The 24,269-nt window shown below is 38.1% G+C and overlaps 1 protein-coding gene across 1 annotated transcript; it reads right to left on the bottom strand.

Annotated features, from left to right (window-relative positions):
- Positions 1-145: 145 nt before the first annotated feature.
- On the bottom strand, positions 146-23,831 carry rab25b (RAB25, member RAS oncogene family b). The gene is made up of 5 exons (XM_057833793.1): positions 23,640-23,831; positions 6,839-7,034; positions 6,575-6,768; positions 3,546-3,626; positions 146-2,646 (listed from the first exon to the last, which is right to left on the bottom strand). The coding sequence occupies exons 1-5, from the start codon at positions 23,674-23,676 to the stop codon at positions 2,528-2,530; spliced, it is 627 nt and encodes a 208-aa protein (XP_057689776.1). The 5' UTR covers positions 23,677-23,831; the 3' UTR covers positions 146-2,527.
- Positions 23,832-24,269: the final 438 nt, after the last annotated feature.

Below are 24,269 nucleotides of genomic sequence, written 5' to 3'. Positions count from 1 at the left end.
CAAGTTAAAGAAAATGAAAAAAAGTAAAGTTAAAAAGAATTCAAACAAATTAAGACACTAAAACAATGCCAGGTTTCCCAACTAATAATAGACAATGTATTAACTCATCGAGTTAATATTACTTCAATACAATCACAAATAGTATCGAAATACCAAAAATCTAGGCATAATAAATTCGTCTAATAATCGACGTCAAGAAATTATAAGCTCTGGATAAAGTAATTTAAATTCATGGCAGAAAAAAATACCTTTCTCTGCCTCAGAGCGGCCATGTTGGTTGTGACAACGCTCCCATCAAAGTGAATGCATTGACATTAAAATCAGGTCATACCAAGTTTATTTTTCAACCGATTTTATTAGACTATTTTATCAATGTCCAAAAACCTGTAACTTACTCACTGACTGCCATAAAACATGTTGAACGCCTATCACTGACAATGGCACTCACACGAACCACTAGATGGCAGCAAAACACGATTTTTGTCTACATAAAGCTCCTCAACTCACTTTGAAGTAGATATTTGGCATCAATATGCCACAAGATGACACAGCTGAGCTCTACTTTGAAAAAATGTTGGCACTGAAATGGCAGCAAAACACTATAGTCGTCTACACGAAGCTCCTCAACTCACTTTCAAGTAGCAGTTTGGCATCAATATACCACAGCTGAGCTCTACCTAAAAGTACAGAACTCTTAAATTGACTTCAACATAGTTTGTTGGCACTATAATGGCAGCACAACTCTATTGTTGTGTATATGAAGCTCCCAAACTTACTTTAAAGTAGCTGTTTGGCATCAAGATCCCACAGCTGAGCTCTACCTTGAAAAATGGAGCTCTTAAATTGACTTCAACATAGTTTGTTGGCACTGAAATGGCAGCAAAATACTAATGTCTATCTGAAGCTCCTCGACTCACCTTAAAGTTGCGGTTCGGCATCAAGATGCCACAGCAAAGCTCTACCTAAAAAATGTAACTCTTAAATTCACGTCAACATAGTTTGTTAGCACTATAATGACAACAAAACACTAATATTGTCTATATGAAGCTCCATAACTCACTTTAAAGTTGAAGTATGGATTCAAGATGCCACAGCTGAGCCCTACTTTAAAAATTGAAACTCTTAAATTGACTTCAACATAGTTTGTTGCTACTATAATGGCAGCACAACTCTATCTTTGTTTATATGAAGCTCCCAAACTTACTTTAAAGTAGCTGTTTGGCATCAAGATCCCACAGCTGAGCTCTACCTTGAAAAATGGAGCTCTTAAATTGACTTCAACATAGTTTGTTGGCACTGAAATGGTAGCAAAACACTACTAATGTCTATCTGAAACTCCTCAACTCACGTTAAAGTCACATTTTGACATCAAGGTGCCACAGCTGAACTCTACTTAAAAATGAAACTCTTAAATTGACTTCAACATAGTTTGTTGGCACTGAAATGGCAGCAAAACACTATTTTTGTCTACATGAAGCTCCTCAACTCACCTTAAAGTTGCGGTTCGGCATCAAGATGCCACAGCAAAGCTCTACTTAAAAAATGTAACTCTTAAATTGACTTCAACATAGTTTGTTAGTACTATAATGGCAACAAAACACTAATATTGTCTATATGAAGCTCCATAACTCACTGTAAAGTTAAAGTTTGGATTCAAGATGCCACAGCTGAGCTCTACTTTAAAAATTGAAACTCTTAAATTGACTTCAACGTAGTTTGTCGGCACTTTCATGGCAGCAAAACACTATCGTTGTCTATATGAAGCTCCTCAACTGACTTTAAAGTCGCAGTTTGAATTCAAGATGCCACAGCTGAGCTCTATTTCAAAAAATGAAACTCTTAAATGAACTTTAACATAGTTTGTTGGCACTGCAATAGCAGCAAAACACTATAATGTTGTCTACTTGGAGCTCCTCAACTCACTTTAAAGTCGCGTTTTGGATTCAATATGCCACAGCTGAGCTATATTTAAAAAAAAAAAAACGAACTCTTAAATTAACTTCAACAAGTTTGTTGGCACTGAAATGGCAGCACAACACTATTTTTCTCTACATGAAGCTACTCAACTCACTTTAAAGTAACCGTTTAGCATCAAGATGCCACAAGATGGCAGCAGAGCGCCGCTTAAAAAAGATGGAACGCTAAAATCGACTTCAACATAGTTGGTTGGCACCGAAATGGCATCAAAACATTACTTCTACTGCTTTGACCTGTCAGGAAAAATCATTTTAAATGTGCAATAACATTTTTGAATCGCAAAATTCACCGTTTTGATCACAAATCGTTTATTTAATTGGAAGACACAAACGCACGCGCTTCACATATTCGCCACCGGGCGGAGCTTTCCCTTTAAAACGAATTTTGAAAACCATTGAAATGTCTTCTAGTTGTGTTATTTCAATTAAAGTTAACCCAGGACGTCCAATGCAGCAGGCGGGAAATAGTTTTTGTTCACATTTCAATTGCCAGCACCGCTTCAAATCAGTCTATTTTGTTTTTCTTGGTGTTTTGTTAAATTTGCAAAAGCTCAGACGTTCCTGCAGCAAGGTTTGTTTTCCTGGGTGGGCTCCACTTTGGGGGGGCTCAATGTAACGGCGCTGATGGAGCCTCGCGACACTTCCTTACTGCTCACCTTCTTGTGAATTTCTGTAAAGTGGAAGGAGGGGGAAAAAAACATCAAAATAAACGATTAAAATAAATTATGAATGTAAAAAAATTATAGAAATTAAGTTAAATTTAGAAATTAAAGTGAAAATTTAAAAGACAAAAAAAAAAAAAAGATCGAAGTCGATAACACCGCAGATGAAAAATGAAAATAAAAACAATAAAATAAAATAAAATAAAACAAAATAAAATAAAATAAAAACAAAAGGTAAATTTCATTAATTAAATTAAAGTGTTAAATGTAAAAATCCAAAAACCCAACTTTAGGAGAATTTTTTTTTTAAACATGAAATTAAAATTGATTTAAATTTAATTGACAAATGAATTTCCATTTAAAATGTAAAGCCAAACTTTTCAAAAATCGAAATCCTGAATGCGCACAATTTAATTGAAAAATTAACAGAAAATAATTAAATAAAAAATAATAATTGAAATTTCTTCCTTTTTTTTCGATTTGAAATATTGAAATTTTCAAAATCATTACCAGACAAAGTGAAGTGTGAATTATGTGTGAACAAATGAAAAATAAAATAAAATAAATCATAAATAAAATAATCTAAATCACTAGAAGAAGGTTCACACACTATATGTAATTTTACAAAATTAAAGCAAATGTTAAATTTAAAATTTAATTCATTAAATTAAGGCATGATGAAATGTAAAATTTCCCAAAAATGAACTTTGAAAAAAATAATTATAATAAATAAACATGACGTTTAATTTCATGTATTTTATTTGAAAGTGAAGATCAAAAGGAAAAATAATGAAAAATCATTTAAATCATGCAACACAACAAATTATATTAAAATGAATACATACAGAAATATTGATGAAATTAAAAAGTCAATCAAACAAATGAAGATGAAAAGTATTATCATGACCTGTTAGGACAGTGTTGAAAGCAACCTCCACGTTAGTTGACGACAATGCTGACGTCTCCAGAAACAATAGACCTTTTTTGTCTACGAGACAAGAAATTAAACATATTTCAAATGATTTCAGCATATCAACTCTCCAAAGGAGTGGCCGTCCACCAAAGATGACGCCAGGAGTTCAGCGCAGAATACTCAGAGAGGTAAAAAAGAACCCTAGGGTGTCTGCTAAAGAATTACAGAAATCACTGGCTCAGTCCAATATATCTGTGCACACATCAACCATATGTAAAACTATGGTGTTTCAGGGAGGACTCCACGGAGGAAGCCACTGCTGTCTAAAAAAAAAAAAAACATTGTTGCTTGTTTAATGTTCACAAAAAGGCACTTGGACACTCCACAGATGTTTTGGCAAAATATTTTGTGGACTGATGAAACCAAAGTTGAATTGTCTGGGAGTAACACACAATGTCATGTGTGGAGGAAAAATGGAGCAGCTCACCAACATCAACACCTCATCCCCACCCTGAAGCATGGTGGAGGGAGCGTCATGATTTGGGGCTGTTTTGCTGCCACAGGGCCTGGACAACTTGCAATCATTAATGGAAGAATGAATTCAAACGTTTTGCAGGAAAACCTGAGTCTGTCTGTCAGACAGTTGAAGCTTAAAAGAGGATGGATGCTGCAACAAGACAATGATCTAATACACGGAAGTAAATCAACCTCAGAATGGTTTCAAAATACACATTCTGGAGTAGAGCTGAAACGAATACTCGAGCAACTCGAGTAACTCGAGTTTAAAAACTGATCCGAGTAATTTTATTTACCTCGAGTAATCGTTTATTTAGACAGCTCTAAGCATCACGTTTTGCTCGAACTACTTTTAATGCCGGACAACGCGCTGATGTCACGTGCGTAGAGGAAGAAGCATTAAAAAAAAAAAAAACTTACTGCAGCAGACAGCCGCTACAAACGACGCCGACGTTGGTAAATACTAGCCCGCACGATGCTACGTTGGGAGCAGGTAGCGTCTGATGAGTCTCATAGAGATCACATGTATGTTGAACTAGATGCGAATTGACAGACTCGGCCGCGTCTGGGCAGCGTTAGTAAACAGCTGCCATCTTAAAGCAGTAGAGCGCTAAACGCTAATAAAGAGCGCTAAGCGCTAATAAATAAGTTTAACGTTACTGTCACTAGCTCAAGCAACGTTAGCCCTGCGGAGGCCTAGGTTTCTATTAATTATGACCACTTTTGATGCGTGGCTAACGTGTCTTACATACAGGCTTTAAATAATGCTAACTATCAATTTTAGCTCAGTAGTCATTGCTGGATAAAACACCAAGTAGCACTGGTCCCTAATGTTCTCCAATACAGCCTGTATCATACATTTATTTTGAACACTGCAAAAACTGAAAATCCTATCAGGACTTACAGTTTAGACTAACTTAAAACTTAACTAGAACTTAAAAATGGCTTGACACCAATAGAAATTCAATTGAAACACGTGGGAAAAAATCTTAACTTTTAAGTGATGTGTGTTATCAAGCGTAATGGCGTTTTTAGATATATATATATATATATTTTTTTAAAATAAGATCTAAAGGTTTTTTGAGTGAAAGCAGTGAATTTGTGTTTTTTTTTATTCTAGTTACATCTGAGATGCAATTGTTGGCTGTTTTCAACAATATACATCGAAAATAAAGACATTGATTGACTGGAAATGCTTCAAGATTAGATGAAATGTCTTGTTTTCTCATGTATATTTATAATTGCCCTTCACCTAAAAATATATTTGTTTTATCCGATTACTCGATTAATCGATAGAATTTTCAGTCGATTACTCAATTACTAAAATATTTGATAGCTGCAGCCCTATTCTGGAGTGGCCAGACTTGAACCCCATTGAGATGCTGTGGCATGACCTAAATACAGCGATTCATGCCGGGAATCTGACTGAACTACAGCAGTTTTGTAGAGAAAAATGGGCCAAGATTAGTCCTGATCGATGTGTCGGACTGATCTGCAGCTACAGGAAGCGTCTGGTTGAAGTTATTGCTGCCAAAGGGGGGGCCACAAAATATTCAATGTTTCTGGTTCACTTACTTATTTCCCCCCCTACTGTCGTTGTTTGCATACTATCTTCATTAAAATATGAAAACTAGGGCTGTCAAAATTATCGTGTTAACGGGCGTTAATTAATTTTTTAAAATTAATCACGTTAAAATATTTGACGCAATTAACGCAGATGTCCCGCTCAGACAGATTTAAATGACAGTACAGTGAAACGCTCACTTGTGTTTTATGGAGTTTTGCTGCCCTCTGCTGGCGCTTGGGTGCGACTGATTTTATAGGCTTCAGCACCCATTACATTGTGTAAGTAATAATTGACATCAACAATGGCGGGCTACTAGTTTATTTTTTGATTGAAAATTTTACAAATTTTATTACAACGAAAACATTAAGAGGGGTTTTAATATAAAATTTCTATAACTTGTACTAACATTTATCGTTTAAGAACTACAAGTCCCTCTATCCATGGATCGCTTTAACAGAATGTTTTTATTGCTATAATAAACAAATACAGTCCTTATGTACCATATGTTGAATGTATATATCCATCTTGTGTCTTATCTTTCCATTCCAACGATAATTTACAGAAAAATATGGCATATTTTATCGATGGTTTGAATTGTGATTAATTGCGATTAATTAATTTTTAAGCTGTAATTAACTCGATTAAAAATTTTAATCGTTTGACAGCCCTAATGAAAACCTATAAATGTTTGGGTGGTTTTAGACACAGTTTTTTCATCTGTGTGATTTTGACAAAGATCAAATCACATTTAATGGTTATTTTATGCAGAAATGTGAGACATTTATTCAGAAAAGGGTTTGGATATCAAATTGTTATTACTCATACTAACATTTACATTTTAAGAACTACTAGTGTTTCTGTCCGTGGTTCCCTTTAAATGAATAAATAATTACCAAATTATTTTTTAATTTTTTTTGTTGGGAGTAGGTCTGAGGCTTACCCGCGAAGCTCTTGGCCTCCTCGGCGGGCACAGACCTTTCCGACTCCAAGTCGGACTTGTTCCCCACCAGCATGACCACGATGTGAGGGTCGGCGTGATCGTACAGCTCCTTCAGCCATCGCTCCACGCTCTCGTAGGTCAGGTGCTTAGTGATGTCGTACACCAGGAGGGCGCCCACCGCGCCTCTGTAGTACCTACGGGAAAACGCCAGCGGTTGATTACGATACGCGTGGCGGGGCAGACCACGACGATGCGGCGACTCACGCCGACGTGATGGCCCGGTAGCGCTCCAGGCCCGCCGTGTCCCAGATCTGCGCCTTGATGGTGAAGTTGTTGAGCTGCACGGTGCGAGTGCTAAACTCCACGCCGATGGTGGTGCGGCTGTCGTGGTTGAACTCGTTCTTGGTGAAGCGCGACAGCAGGTTGCTCTTGCCCACGCCCGACTCGCCGATCAGGACGACTGAGGACAAGCAAGCAAAACTGGATTAGCACGGTAGTCAGAAAACATTTGAGACTTAAACTTAAAACTGCCTTTTGAACCCGTTTGAACCCTAAATGACATAATTTGTACATCAAAAAAGTCAGTACTCTAAGAGGCACAAATGTTGTTTTTGCCAAAAACATACTCCTTCATTACTAATGGCCAAAATTTTCCATTGATATCCAATAGGCCTATTCGCTATTCATTTTAATGGCAAAAAAAAACTTCCATTCACTCCCTTTGATTTCCGACCAAAGTGACCCGATATCAACAGGGTGGGTGAAATGACCCTGAAGTCCCCTCATATCAACAGAAAGTGATCCAATGAAAACAATGCCCCAAAATCAGCATGAAGTGACCCTGGAATGCCTCAAAATCAACAGGAAGTGATCCCAAATTCCTGCCATATCAACAGGAAGTGACCCAATGGGAATAATGCCCCAAAATCAACATGAAGTGACTTTGGAATGCCTCAAAATCAACAGGAAGTGACCCTGAAATGCCCCCAAATCAACAAGAAGTGACCCGATATCTACAGAAAATGAAGTGACCCTGTAATGCCCCCAAATCAAAAGGATGTGACTCGATATCTACAGAACCTGAAGTGACCCTGGAATGCTTCGAAATCAACGGGACGTGACCTTGAAATGCATCAAAATCAAGAGGATATGACCCAATATGTACATGAAGTGAAATCGAAATGCCCCCAAATGAACAGGAAGTGACCAATGGGAACAATGACCCAAAATCAACAGGAAGTGACAAGATATCTACAGAAAGTGAAGTAACCCTGGAATGGAAGGCCTCAAAATCAACCGGAAATGACCCGATATCTACAGGAAGTCCCATATGACCAGGACACGCCCCCCAAATCTCCCCAAATGACCTGATATGACCAGGACACGTCCCCTAAATGTCCCCAAATGACCTGATATGACCAGGACACGCCCCCCAAATATGCCCAAATGATATGATCAGGACACGCCCCCCAAATCTCCCCAAATGACCTGATAAGACCAGGACACGCCCCCCAAATCTCCCCAAATGACCTGATATGACCAGGACACGTCCCCTAAATGTCCCCAAATGACCTGATATGACTAGGACACGCCCCCCAAATGTCCCCAAATGAGTGATAAGACCAGGACAGGCCCCCCAAATGTCCCCAGATGACCTGATATGACCAGGACACATACCCCAAATGACCTGATATGACTAGGACACGCCCCCCACATGACCTGATATGACCAGGACACGCCCTCTAAATGTCCTAAAATGACCTGATATGACCAGGACACGCCCCCTACATGTCCTCAAATGATCTGATATGACGACACGCCTCCCAAATGTCCCCAAAGGAGCTTATGTTACTAGGACATGCCCCCCAAATGTCCCCAAAAGATCTGATATGACCAGGACACGCCCCCCAAATGTCCCCAAATTACCTGATATGACCAGGATATGTCCCCCACAAGTCCCCAAATGACCTGATATAACCAGGACACCATGACCAGGACACGCTCCCTAAATGTCCCCAAATGACCTGATATGACCAGGACAAGCCCCCCAAATCAACAGGAAGTACCTTGATATTGTCCCTGAAATGTTCCCAAACCAACCTGGGCGGGGCTAAGATCTGTATCTCCACTCAACAAATTTCTCCAGAAATTGCAGTTTCTAGTCCATATAATATTTTCATTTCAAGTGTGTTTTTGTGAAGCCCTTTAAGTGAGTTATATCAACAAACTTGATTACACTATAAGCTAGCACATGCATGTTTACTGTTAAAACATTCAAAAACAAATACATGACATTACAGTGGTGTCTTTTTTGTACTCCTACACTTGACGTTTAACCTGAGGAATCATCAACTTTTGCGTTGACTTTTTCCACTGACGTCCTCCACTACTCAGTAACCGCTTGTGCAAACAATAGCAACAATCCCCAGTGTGGGCAAGCGTGAAGTTTTCTGCCACAATGAACTGTTGATGCTTGGGATTTTTTTCTTTTAACACTTTTTTTTTTAGCAGGAAATGCAACAATTGCCCAATCTCAGGGCTAAGGCTGCGACAATACATCAAAACTGTGATATACTTTGTATCACAAAAGGTTATTGATGTACTCCTTCCAAGAATTGATATATTGTTTAAAAAAAGTGTCACGGTTTCAAAAAGGAAGGACCTAACAGGTTGCTAGAAAAATATTCCACTAGAATAGTGCCTATGTTAGCTCATTGGCTGCCATTGATGGCGCTAGACGTCCAATCTATTGGAAGTGGAAGTCACCCGAGGAAGTGACCCGATATACATTGGGGCAAATAAGTATTTAGTCAACCACCAATTGTGCAAGTTCTCCTACTTGATTAGAGAGGCCTGTAATTGTCAACATGGGTAAACTTCAACCATAAGTGACAATGTGGGGAAAAAACAACAGAAAATCACATTGTTTGATTTTTAAAGAATTTATTTTCAAATTAGAGTGGAAAATAAGTATTTGGTCACCTACAAACAAGCAAGATTTCTGTCTGTCAGAGAGGTCTAACTTCTTCTAACGAGGTCTAACGAGGCTCCACTCATTACCTGTATTAATGGCACCTGTTTTAACTCATCGGTATAAAAGACACCTGTCCACAACCCTCAGTCAGTCACACTCCAAACTCCATTATGGCCAAGACCAAAGAGCTGTCGAAGGACATCAGAGACAAAATTTGTAGACCTGCGCCAGGCTGGGAAGACTGAATCTGCAATAGGTAAAACGCTTGGTGTAAAGAAATCAACTGTGGGAGCAGTTATGAGAAAATGGAAGACATACAAGACCACTGATAATCTCCCTCGATCTGGGGCTCCGTGCAAGATCTCACCCCGTGGCATCAAAATGATAACAAGAACAGTGAGCAAAAATCCCAGAACCACAAGGGGGTACCTAGTGAATGATCTACAGAGAGCTGGGACCACAGTAACAAAGGCTACTATCAGGAACACAATGCGCAGTCAGGGACTCCAATCCTGCACTGCCAGACGTGTCCCTTCGCTGAAGAAAGTACAGGTCCAGGCCCGTCTGCGGTTCGCTAGAGAGCATTTGGATGATCCAGAAGAGGACTGGGAGAATGTGTTATGGTCAGATGAAACCAAAATAGAACTTTTTGGTAGAAACACAGGTTCTCGTGTCTGGAGGAGAAACAGTACTGAATTGCCTCCGAAGAACACCATACCCACTGTGAAGCATGGGGGTGGAAACATCATGCTTTGGGAATGATTTTCTGCAAAGGGACCAGGACGACTGATCTGTCTAAAGGAAAGAATGAATGAGGCCATGCATCAAGAGATTTTGAGTGAAAATCTCCTTCCGTCAGCAAGGGCATTGAAGATGAGACGTGGCTGGGGCTGATCCCAAACACACAGCCAGGGCAACAAAGGATTGGCTTTGTAAGAAGCATTTCAAGGTCCTGGTTCAAGGTGAGACGTGGCTGGGTCTTTCAGCATGACAATGATCCCAAACACAAGTAATTTGGGGACATTTGGGGGGCTTGTCCTGGTCATATCAGGTCATTTGGGGACATTTAGGGAGTGTGTCCTGGTCATGGTTCCTGGTTATATCAGGTCATTTGGGGACATGTGGGGGACATATCCTGGTCTTATCAGGTCATTTGGGGACATTTGAGGGGCGTGTCCTGGTCATATCAGATCTTTTGGGGACATTTGGGGGGCGTGTCCTAGTCACATAAGCTCCTTTGGGGACATTTGGGAGGCGTGTTGTGGTCATATCAGGTCATTTGCGGGCATTTAGGGGGCGTGTCCTGGTCATATCAGGTCATTTTAGGACATTTGGAGGGCGTGTCCTGGTCATAACAGGTCATGTGGGTGGCGTGTCCTAGTCATATCAGGTCATTTGGGGGATGTGTCCTGGTCATATCAGGTCATCTGGGGACATTTGGGGGGCCTGTCCTGGTCTTATCACTCATTTGGGGACATTTGGGGAGCGTGTCCTACTCATATCAGGGCATCTGGGGACATTTGGGGGGCGTGTCCTAGTCATATCGGGTCATTTGGGGACATTTAGGGGACGTGTCCTGGTCATATTAGGTCATTTGGGGAGATTTGGGGGGCGTGTCCTGGTCTTATCAGATCATTTGAGGACATTTGGGGGGCGTGTCCTGATCATATCATTTGGGCATATTTGGGGGGCATGTCCTGGTCACATCAGGTCATTTGGGGACATTTGGGGGCGTGTCCTGGTCATATCATGTCATTTGGGGACATTTGGGGGACATGTCCTGGTCTTATCAGGTCATTTGGGGACATTTGGGGGTCATGTCCTGATCATATAATTTGGGGATATTTGGGGGGCATGTCCTGGTCATATCAGGTCATTTGGGGACATTTGTGGGGCGTGTCCTGGTCATATCAGGCAACAAAGGAGTGGCTTCGTAAGAAGCATTTCAATGTCCTGGAGTGGCCTAGCCAGTCACCAGTTCTCAACCCCGTAGAAAATCTGTGGAGGGAGGTGAAAGTCCGCGTTGCCCAACGACAGCCCCAAAACATCACTGCTCTAGAGGAGATCTGCATGGAGGAATGGGTCAAAATACAAGCAACATTGTGTAAAAAGCTTTTGAAGAGTTACAGAAACGTTTGGCATCCTTTATTGCCAACAAAGGGTACATAACAAAGTATTGAGATGAACTTTTCCACCATGATTTGCAAATAAATTCTTTAAAAATCAAACAATGTGATTTTCTGTTTTTTTCCCCCACATTCTGTCTCTCATGGTTGAGGTTTACCCATGTTGACAATTACAGGCCTCTCTAATATTTTCAAGCGGGAGAACTTGCACAATTAGTGGTTGACTAAATACTTATTTACCCCACTGTAAACAGGGAGAGACCCTGGAATACCTCAAAATGGACAAGTCATCGTGGAATGCCTTAAAATCAACAGGAAACGACCCATTATCAACAGGAGATGACCCTGGAATGGGAAGTGAACCGATCTCTACAGAAAGTGACCCTATAATGCCTCCAAATCAACAGGAAGTGACCCTGAAATGCATTTGGGTTCGTTCATTAGGCCCCTCCCAGTCAAACAAGATTGGACCTCTTGCGCAAACAGTGGCACTGAAATCAGAGTACTTCAGCCAGTCGTCCTCGTTTTGAAGACATTTCTAGGTCACTTCCTGTTCAGTAACCCAAAATCAACAGGAAGTGACCCGTAAATCCCCAAAAATCAACCGGAAGTGATCGAAAATCGGCAGGAAATTAGCTGAAATGCCCCTAAATGAACTGCCGTTAGCGGCCTTTGACGACCATAGGCAACAGAAGGGCTTGTTTTACTGTTTATGAGTTGTTTTGTAGAATATCCTAGAATGATTTCCTGTATCGCCATTTCGTGAGATCGTCGTTATCGTGAACCTTGTATCGCAAATCGTATTGTGAGCCACCCAGAGGTTTCCACCTCTACTTTTGGGTAACATCAACCCTATCAGGGACTGGTCACTTGAGTGGACATCTATTTAAAGGTTATTGTTAGGATACAGTGTATCACAAAAGTGAATACACCCATCGCATTTTTGCATGAGATCTTTTCATGAGACATCGGTGTGCAGCCTATATAATAGTTCATTTATTATACCCTCAAAATATAGCCATTAATATCTAAACTCCTGGCAACAAAAGGGAGTACACCCCTAAGTGAAAGTTTTCAATATTAACTCATTTGCTCCCAAAAACGTATAAATACGTTCTATTTTTAATTGTTTCAGTGTCCCAAAAACGTATTTATATGTCTTTTACGTTTTTTCTCAAAAGAGACATCTCTAGGTTCTGATGCAACTTAGCTCTAAAGCAGGGCCGGCCCAGCCTATACGCAGACTATGCAGCTGCTTAGGGCCCCTGACCACTAGGGGGCCCCCAATCTGGCAATTGTTTAATTTATATTCTATTTTGTTTACTAAAGTTTGCTTTATTTGACTTTTGTGAGTTTTGATAATTGATTACAAGCTGAAAAAAATAAAAGATCTTCCTTAACTTCTTTCTTTCCTCTTTTAGAAAAAGGTTTGGCGCTATCTACTGTCAGTACTGACAATCATATGGGGTGAGAAGTTTAAAGTATGCAGTGCAACAAAATCTGATTAATATACAAAATTTGGACGTATGGGTTGGATTGCATGTATGAGTTTCACAGTAGACTGTGACAAAATGGTGGGCCAAAAATATGGGCCCCTTTGCATTATTTTGCTTAGGGCCCCCAAATGGCCTGGGCCGGCCCTGCTCCAAAGCATTCATTTTAAAGCAATAAAACTGGCCACTGGAGGGCAGTAGCGCATTTGGTAAGACCCGCAACCCAATTCAACGAAACGGAATTGGGTTGGAAATGGATATCCAGGACGCCAGGCACAGGAAGTCCGAGCAGGACGACCGGGACGCCAGGCGACAGACGACCAAGTGCGACGACCAGGAGGCCGTCCAGGACGCCAGGCGCGGACGACCAAGCAGAACGACCGGGACCACCAGTGCAGCGGACTGTGCCGTTGAGTCCGTGCTGCTCGCCAAGCAGAACCCGCACCGCCGTGCTCGGCCGTTCGCGTCCCCCGCATCCCTCCAGGGTCCCGCGACTCGGCCGGAAACGCGCACGGCCAAACCAGTTCCCTCCCAGGAACACAACATGCCCCACACAAGTTCCCCAGGCGAACTCCGCCACGAGGCCGTGGTCACCACATATGAAAGACTGAAAAAAAAATCCATCTTGATGAGACAGGCGGCAATTAGGGAAAAGTTTACCCCGGCTGTTGCGGCCACAACAGCGTCATCTCTCAGTTCAATAGTTTAGTTATGTGTAAATAAATTGTTACTTAGCTATCAAAAGCTGTCTTTGTCTTGTTCTTTGTTATTTTGTTGAAGGAAAACATTACCACCGATGTTTGGGATGTCACAAAAGCAAAAAATACTGTAGCTGTGTTGAAGTCAAAGTTATGTTTGAAATGATTGCTTTAACAAAAAGCTCAATTTTTCTATTTTTTTCATCAGAAATTGGAAAATTGCTCAAACTAAGCTATTTTCTAATGCTGATTTCTAAAGAATGGAAAAAGATATCTGCTAACTTTTTTTCCTGCTGAAAGGGGGTCTAATCTTTCTTTTGGTGGGTTCCATGTAGGAGTGGGAACCTCTTGGTACCTCACGATACGATACGATTTGCGATACAAAGCTCACGATAACGATGATCTGACGATACAACGATTATCGATACACTGGTCAGGAAATCATTCTAGGATATTCTACCAACAACTAATTAAGAGAAAAAGGAGCTTCTAGTATGAATTGGAATTAGTTTATCACTAGTAGACGTCCAATCCGTTTGAACTGGGAGGGTGGCAGCGAATGAACATTGAACATTGAACGTCTATGGCTGTCAGTGGCAGTCAATTAGGTAATTTTGGGCCATTTCAGGTCTCACTGGAACAGCACCAAACAAAAGTTCCAGAATCATCACCTTGACCAATGCAGATTTTTGACTCTTGACAAGGTGATGATGCTGGAACTTTTGTTTGGTGCCGTTCCATTGAGATTTACAAAGATGATTGCCTGAAGAAGACATCAAAATTCCCTCAGTCCTTGATGATATGCATGTCAGGCAAAGGCACTGGGGAGATGGCTGTGGTTAAATCTTCAATAAATGCACAAGTTTACATTGAAATTTTAGACAGCTTTCTTATCCCTTCCATTGAAAATATGTTTGTCATTTTCCAAGATGACAATGCATCATGCCACAGAGCTAAAACTGTTAAAGCATTCCTTGGAGAAAGACTCATCCTGTCAGTTTCATGGCCCGCAAATAGCCCTGATCTCAACCCTATTGATAACCTGTGGTGGAAATTGAAAAAAATGTTCCACAGCAAGGCTAAGATCTGCAAGGATGATCTGGCAACTGCAATCAAAGAGAGTTGGCACCAAATTGATGATGAATACTCATCAAGTCCACGCCTCAGAGGACTGGAAGCAGTCATAAAAGCCAGAGGTGGTGCTACTAAATAATAGAGATGTGTTTTGATTGTTATTTCTTTGTTTGTTTCTCATGATTCCACATTTTTTCCTCAGAATGGAGTGATTTCATACATAATTCCCTGCACTTGCTCTATAAAAGTAACATTTACTGACCACCACAATATTTGCTAAAGAGTTGCACTTTTGAACTAATTCATTATTTTTTCAAGCTTTTTATCAGAGTTGTTCTACATGATAAAATGTCTGACGGTTTGTATTATGGTGGAAGATTTTGATAACTACTTGTTAGTTCCTTTTTTTTTTTTTTTTTTTTTTTTTTTTAAAAAACAACAACATTGGAACCCTTTTAAAATGATGTCTCGATTCTTGGCAGGAGCATATTGATAACCTTTTGGGATACAAAGAATCACGATATATCACCATTTCGATATTTTGTCTCACCCCTCGTTCCATGTTTATATAGCAATTGAACAGAATTTTCTGTGGGCCTTGCAAAATCGGTCAAAATCCAGTAAAACGGCCAGGAGCGAAGGGGGTTGCACCGGTGAAAATGGCTGGGAGTAAATGAGTTAAAGGTTATCGTTAGCTTAGCTCATTCACTGCTAGCCCAGGTTGCAGAGTATGTGTTTTGGTAGTTAGTAAAAGCGGCAAAATGATATGGAAACGTATTGATGGCAATAGATATCAAATCTATTTCAACTCGGGATCCTTCGATGCGTTTTCCTGTCTTTCTGGTCTCGCCACGCAGCTTTAGTCAAGATGCTGCGCTGTATTGTTCAGTATGGGAAAAGCCCTAATAACCGTGCTAGTCTGGTTTTAAGTTTTGTTTTTAAAACAGTGAGATGCTAAACCAGTAATAGAAGAGGAAGTATGTCGTGAGTTACTTTAACTTGCATTTGATTAGCTTAAGGGATTTCGTGTAATCGAGTAATCGTCGTCTAATCAAAAAAGGTTTGTATTTGTCCTGCGAATACCACAGGAGTAGGACTGGGAACCTCTTGGTACCTCACGATACGATACGAGTTGCGATACAAAGCTCACGATAACGATGGTCTGACAATATAGCGATACAACGATTTTCGATACATTGGTCAGGAAATCTAATAAACAGAAAAACAAGCTTCTGCTGTGAATTGGAATGAGTTTATCACTCATAGACGTCCAATCCATTTGAACTGGGAGGGTGGCAGCGACTGAACATTCCTTCATTCGCTGCCATCCCTCCCACTTCAAACGGATTGAACGTCTATGGCCATCAGTGGCAGCCGATGCCAGGCAATGAGTAAATTTTGGCCATTTATGGTCATTTACCTGTTGATTTTCAGTTACTTCCTGTTGATTTTGGGGTATTCTATGGGTCCCTTGCTGTTTATTTTGCGTTACAGAACAGGATGTGACCTGGGAATCACCCAAATGAACAGGCAGTGACTCAAACTCAACAGGAAATTACCTGTAAATGCTAGGGGTGCACGATATCCATTTTTTTAAACCGATACCGATATCGATAACTTCCTGCTTCTCAAAGCCGATACAGATATCGATAATAAATATATAATTTTTGAAATGTATAACCTGAGTTTTTGAACACCTGGAGGTTTTTAAAAAAAAAAATAGTGGTGGATTGAACATATATTTGCCTTTGATCTCACCAGATTTTTCATAATGACATGAACAAAACAGTGCGTTTGATTTCTGCACTGCCCGACAGCCAGCTAAGAATGAATGCACTTCCATAAACCACAAGGCTTGGTCTTTTCTTGCTTTTATGGGAAGACGCTCGTCTTAATATTGTTAAAGTACAACAGAAAAATACACATATTCAATACTCAATATACAACAAACTGCACAATACACTTATATACACAACTATTATACAGTATGTATAGCATTGCACACTAGCTTGAGCTACTAAAGCATTAGCTGGCTTCTATAACACAACTTATGAAGTTCTGTACATGACCCTTCACCACAGAAGTAAACTTATATTGCACATCCATATGTTATAGTTAACATAAAATACTTACATATATTTCCGAGGTGGAAACGTAACAGAAAGCATTCACGACTGTCAATGCTACCGCTAGACACCGCAATGTGTAAGTGATTGAACCAAACTACAGTAACAAAAAATAGATGCAGTGAATTATTCTGACCAGCAGGTGGGAGCAATGCCCCGCAAATGGTCAACTGATTTCCCATACTAGTGTGTAAATTGTAAAAGCAGAACAGTACATATTATCGGTCCTATTATAAATGTTATTGGATTTATCGGGATGACGTCATAATTCCTATTATCGGACCGATAATTATTGGCCCAATAATTATCGAGCACCAGTAGTAAATGCCCTAAAATGAAAAGCAAGTGACCTGTAAATGCCCTGAAAATCGGACCGAATGACTGTGAATGCTCTGGTTTTGAATGAACGAACGTTCCCAGTCTAAATGGATAGGGCGTCGAGCACTGTCAATGGCAGCCATTTCTTTTTATTGTATTTTTTTTTATTGACACCTTTTTAAAACGATATCTCGATTCTTGACAGGAGCATATCGATAACCTTTTGGGATACAAAGTATCACGATATATCACCATTTCGATATTTTGTCACACCCCTACACAGGAGTGTGCCAAATCCTTGAGAAATTGAAACGGACGCCTCCTTAAATGTTAACATAGTTGCTCTCATGTTATGATAACAGTATGAAGGTCACACAGTACTAAAATTGCAAAAGTAACTTTTTGGGATTCAATATGGGAAAAATGTATTCGTTTAGGGGATTTTGGGTGATTGAGCAATCATCGTCTAATCAAAAAAGTTTGTAATTGTCTTGTAAATGCCACAAGGAGGAGGCAACGCTGTTATTTTAAAAGCTTTGAGAAAATGAAACTCCTTCCGTAATGTCAACGTAGTTGTACTCATTTTGAACTAAGGCGGATTAGGATTAAATCAAATGATTTTACACATCATTAACTAATGTATCACTAAGCATATTATTATTTTTTAAAAATCTTTTTCAGTTGATTTCAAGTTTATGTCGTTTAACGTGAATTTACATTGATTTGAATATATTTCAAGTTTTGTTTGTTTCCATTTTTACATATGTATATATTTATATGAATGCAATGAGGTTTTTAGTTTATTTCTACATTTATTCATTTTTATGAGTGTTTGTTTCAATTCATGTATTTTAACATCAATTTCAAATGTTTTGATTTTTATTTATGTCAACATTGATTTAATAGTAGTATAACAATTTAATAAACAAAATATAAATATGTTGAACTAAATCCAATTTTTCTAAAACTAATAAAAATATTGATAATAAATAAATATGTTGAACTAAATAAAAAAAAATATTAAAATTTTACATAAATATCTGTTGAACTGGATTTATTAAAAAAAAAAAGATGAATATATGTTGAACTAAATAAAAAATTTAAAATAAAGTATTTTTAAAAATATATGTTGAACTAAGTAAAGAAAAAAAATTACATCAATAATTGTTAAGATAAAATTTTTAAAAATCATAAAATATCAATGGAAAAAAAATAAAAATGTTGAGTTAAATTTTTAAAATGATCATTTAAAAATTACATAAATTTATGAACTACATCAAATCAAAAAAATATATGTTGAACTAGATAAAAAATCAATTAATAAAATATGTTGAACTAATTAAACTTTAAAAACAATAAAATATTAAAAAATAAATACGTTGATCTAAATAAAAATGATTTAAAAATTACATAAATATATGTTGAACTAGATGAAGAAAATTGAAATAAAATATATTGAAAATACTTATGTTGAACTAGATCAAATTAAAAAAAAAAATATTACAAATGCATATATGTTGAATAAAAAAATAATTTAAAATGTACATAAATATTTGTTGAACTAGATTAAATAAATAAAAAAAATAGATGAAAATATGTTGAAATAAATATTTTTTTAAAATAATAAAGTATTTTAAAAAATAAATACGTTGAACTAAGTAAAAAAATAATTTAAAAATAATATGTTGACAAGATAAAATTTTCCATCCATCCATTATCTACCGCTTAAACCGGGGTAAGGTCGCGGGAGCAGCAGCTTTAGCATGGAAGCCCAGACTTCCCTCTCCCCAGCCACTTCAACCAGCTCCTCCGGCGGGATCCCAAGGCGTTCCCAGGCCAGCTGAGAGACATAGTCTCTCCAGCGTGTCCTGGGTCGTCCCTGGGGCCTCCCGCTGGCTTCCCATGGGCTCACCACCTGTGGGAAGGGCCAAAGGGGTCGGGTGCCTACTGATTTGGGCGGCAGCCAAAGGCGGGGTCCTTGGCGGACCGACCCCCGGCTACAGAAGATAATTTTAAAAATCATAAAATATTAATGAAAAAATTTTTAAATTACGATAATTTAAGAATTACACACATATATATATGAACTAGCTCAAAAAAAAAAAATATATATATATATATATATATATATATACACTCACCGGCCACTTGATTAGGTAAACCATGCTAGTAGCGGGTTGGACCCCCTTTTGCCTTCAGAACTGCCTCAATTCTTCGTGGCATGGATTCAACAAGGTGCTGGAAGCATTCCTCAGAGAGTTTGGTCCATATTGACATGATGGCATCACACAGATTTGTCGGCTGCACATCCACGATGCGAATCTCCCTTTCCATCACATCCCAAAGATGTTCTATTGGATTGAGATCTGGTGACTGTGGAGGCCATTTGAGTACAGTGAACTCATTGTCATGTTCAAGGAACCAGTTTGAGATGATTCCAGCTTTATGACGTGGCGCATTATTCTGCTGAAAGTAGCCATCAGAAGTTGGGTACATTGTGGTCATAAAGGGATGGACATGGTCAGCAACAATACTCAGGTAGGCTGTGGCGTTCCAACGATGCTCAATTGGTACCCCAAAGAGTGCCAAGAAAATATTCCCCACACCATTACACCACCACCACCACCCTGAACCGTTGATACAAGGCAGGATGGATCCATGCTTTCATGTTGTTGACGCCAAATTCTGACCCTACCATCCGAATGTCGCAGCAGAAATGGATACTCATCAGACCAGGCAACGTTTTTCCAATCTTCTATTGTCCAATTTCGATGAGCTTGTGCAAATTGTAGCCTCAGTTTCCTGTTCTTAGCTGAAAGGAGTAGCACCCGGCGTGATCTTCTGCTGCTGTAGCCCATCTGCCTCAAAGTTCGACGTACTGTGCGTTAGGCCTGAACGATATTGGAAAAAAAACATTGCTCCGATTTTTGGGGGGTTTGCGATATTATATTGCGATATTTAAAAAATATGTATATATATTTTTTAAAGAAATTTTCACTAGATGACTTGAATAGCTGTTTGGAAAGACTTTGGATGACTCACCATGACACAGTGTACAGTGATCCCTCGTTTTTCACGGTTAATGGGGACCAGAACCCGCTGCGATAAGTGACAAACCGCGAAGTTGCGCACCCCGCCCCCCAAATTTAAATTTTTTTTGTGTGTGTGCGTGCTCAATGTATTTATACAGATTTATTCAGATTTAGCATTGGAAAGAGAAACATATAATACATGTTTTTTTTCTCACTTTTCCCCAAAGTATTGATTTTTAAAAATGTGTGTATATATATATTAGAGCTGTCATACGATTAAAATTTTGAATCGAGTTAATTACAGCTTAAAAATGAATTAATCGCAATTAATCGCAATTCAAACCATCTATAAAATATGCCATATTTTTCTGTAAATTATCGTTGGAATGGAAAGATAAGACACAAGATGGATATATACATTCAACATACGGTACATAAGGACTGTATTTGTTTATTATAACAATAAATCAACAAGATGGCATTAACATTATTAACATTCTGTTAAAGCGATCCATGGATAGAGGGACTTGTAGTTCTTAAAAGAAAAATGTTAGTACAAGTTATAGAAATTTTATATTAAAACCCCTCTTCATGTTTTCGTTTTAATAAAAATTGTAAAATTTTCAATCAAAAAATAAACTAGTAGCCCGCCATTGTTGATGTCAATAATTACTTACACAATGTAATGGGTGCTGAAGCCTATAAAATCAGTCGCACCCAAACGCCAGCAGAGGGCAGCAAAACTCCATAAAACACAAGTGAGCGTTTCACTTTACTCTCGTTTAAATCTGTCTGAGCGGGACATCTGCGTTTATTGCGTCAAATATTTTAACGTGATTAATTAAAAAAATTAATGCTCGTTAACGTGATAATTTTGACAGCCCTAATATATATATATATATATACACATATATATATATATTTATATTAATAAATGGTTTTAAGCACTTCAAATGTAATAATTATGATCAGTTTTAAACATAACTGTCCAACCAAATCATTTTTGAACAAGAATAAATTACTATAGTAGAAAAATTCTTGGCTTTATTAAATACTTCTGTTTATCTACCTCATCTGTGACATGTAGAAATTACAAACTCCTCATGATCACTTCTGGCATTTATTTTATGTGTCTCGAACGTCTCCACACACATGCATTCATTCCAATGCGGCTTCCTTGCAGAAACTGTTAAACAAGTTAAACAATGATTGACACTTGCTGCGCTGTGATGTCCGCTTCTTTGGCAAGATCAAAGACAACCAGCATCGTTAACTTTAATAAGCAAGCGCTGCAGTGACTGTGAGGTTCAAAGAGCTGGGAGAGGGAGGGTGTGAGGCTGTGTGCAGAACAGAAAGCAAGGCGTATGTGAATTTAAAAAAACCCAAAAACTATCGCACGTCATTGCAATGGGACTATCGTTTAAACATCGCGATGGTGATGTTTAAACGATATATCGTTCAGGCTTACTGTGCGTTCAGAGATGCTCTTCTGCATACCTTGGTTGTGCCGGGTGGTTATTTGAGTCACTGTTGCCTTTCTATCAGCTCGAACCAGTCTGGCCATTCTCCTCTGACCTCTGGCATCAACAAGGCATTTCCGTCCCCAGAACTGCCGCTCACTGGATATTTTTTTTTTTCGGACCATTCTCTGTAAACCCTAGAGATGGTTGTGTGAAAATCCCAGTAGATCAGCAGTTTCTGAAATACTCAGACCAGCCCTTCTGGCACCAACAACCATCCCATGTTCAAAGTCACTCAAATCACCTTTCTTCCCCATACTGATTCTCGGTTTGAACTGCAGGAGATTGTCTTAAACCATGTCTACATGCCTAAATACACTGAGTTGCTGCCATGTGATTGGCTGATTAGAAATTAAGTGTTAACAAGCAGTTGGACAGGGGTACCTAATAAAGTGGCCGGTGAGTGTATATATGTTGAACTAAATAAAACTTTTAAAATAATAACATATGAATAAAAAAATAAAACTATATGTTGATCTATATAAAAAATGATTTAAAAATTACATAAGTGTATTTTGAAGTAGACAAAAAAAAATATTAATAAAATTTGTTGAACTAAATAAAAAAATTAAAATTATATGTTGAACTAGATCAAATAAAATAACACTGATACAAAAAATATATATATATTTATATATATATATATGTTGAACTAAATAAAAATTGCATATTAAAATATTGATAAAATATGTTGAACTAAATAAAAAAAATTAAAACTAAAATAATTATATGTTGAACTAGATCAAATAAAATAAAATTGATACAAAATATATATATTTATATTTATATATGTTGAACTAAATAAAAAATAAAAATTACATATTAAAATATTGATAAAATATGTTGAACTAAATAAAAAAATTTAAATTAAAATAATTATATGTTGAACCAGATCAAATAACATTGATACAAAAAAAAAAATATATATATATATATATATATATATATATATATGTTGAACTAAATAAAAAATAAAAATTTCATATTAAAATATTGATAAAATATGTTGAACTAAATTTAAAAAAATTAAAACTAAAATAATTATATGTTGAACTAGATCAAATAAAATAAAATTGATACAAAAATATATATATATTTATATTTATATATGTTGAACTAAATAAAAAATAAAAATTGCATATTAAAATATTGATAAAATATGTTGAACCAAATTTTAAAAAATCATTTAAAAATGACAAATATATGTTAAAATAAATCAAATAATTAATTTAAAAAGATATATATCAAACTAAATAAAATTTAAACATTTTTTTTCTTTTTAAATAGTACATAACACGTTTAGTGACACATTATTTATTCATATACTCTTTTCACAATCCTAATCCAAATGAAAGCAACTATGTTGACATGAGGGGAGTAGTTTCATTTTATCAAGTCTTTAAAAAGAGGCTTCAAACTTATTTGTATTCAATTCATACTTTTAGATCGAGTTAATTCTGCCCAGAAACTGGCAAATCTGCATTTTGTACTCACAAATAAAACAGCAATGAAAAGTCATCATAAGCTAGTCAGCCTATTTTGTCCCTTTGCACACTACAAGCTCAAAAGTCCTGCTTTGACAGTCCCGAGTAAGAACGTGTAACAAGGAAGTGCGCAGGGACGGACGGACGGCCAAGGTTGCAGTGTGTAAAAAGTGTGCGCTAATCCATCTGGAATGCAGCAAAAATATCAGCTTTCACTCACCCTTGAAGACAAAATTGTAAGCCTCGTCCGAGCCCATGTCGAGTCACTCCATGCACTTGTCAGGGGAGAAAAAGACCGCCGGCTCGTCTCGTCTCACGTCAGGCCAGAGGACGCAAAGCGGAGGCTGGCGACGCAGCCCAGCGTCGGCCTTCCTGATTTCCTGCCTGCCGTCGGCCGGGGCGAGACATGTTGACTGCGTATCCAGGTCGGGGAGGGTGACGGGACGGGGGTGTGGCGCTCTCAGGTGAGGGGGGAGGGGCGGGTTTCTGTTCAGGCGCCTCCTGCTGGTGGGACTCATTTTTCCTCATTAGATTCACTTTTATTTGATGAAAATAAACATTCAAGGTGATGTGTCAATTCAGTGGTAATTTTCTGTTGCATGGGATAATTAGCTTGCCATAAACACATGAATAAAATCTTAATATAGATGCTTTTATGAGTTGTCATATTAGTGAGAGCTTTGTTTTATATTTTTAATAGATAAAAAGTAGGATTTTTAATGTAGTCTTGTTTTTAAGATAAAAAAGATAACTTTTGTCCATATTAATATTTTTTTTAAATAGTTAAAGTAGTATTATTGTGAGTTAGAAGAGAGGAATTTGATAATAGAAACTTTTTACCTTATTAAGG

This window comes from Corythoichthys intestinalis, chromosome 4 (assembly GCF_030265065.1).
Source record: "Corythoichthys intestinalis isolate RoL2023-P3 chromosome 4, ASM3026506v1, whole genome shotgun sequence".
Taxonomy (NCBI): Eukaryota; Metazoa; Chordata; class Actinopteri; order Syngnathiformes; family Syngnathidae; genus Corythoichthys; species Corythoichthys intestinalis.
Note: the sequence above shows the minus strand (reverse complement) of the source record. Positions and strands in the feature narration are given on the sequence as shown.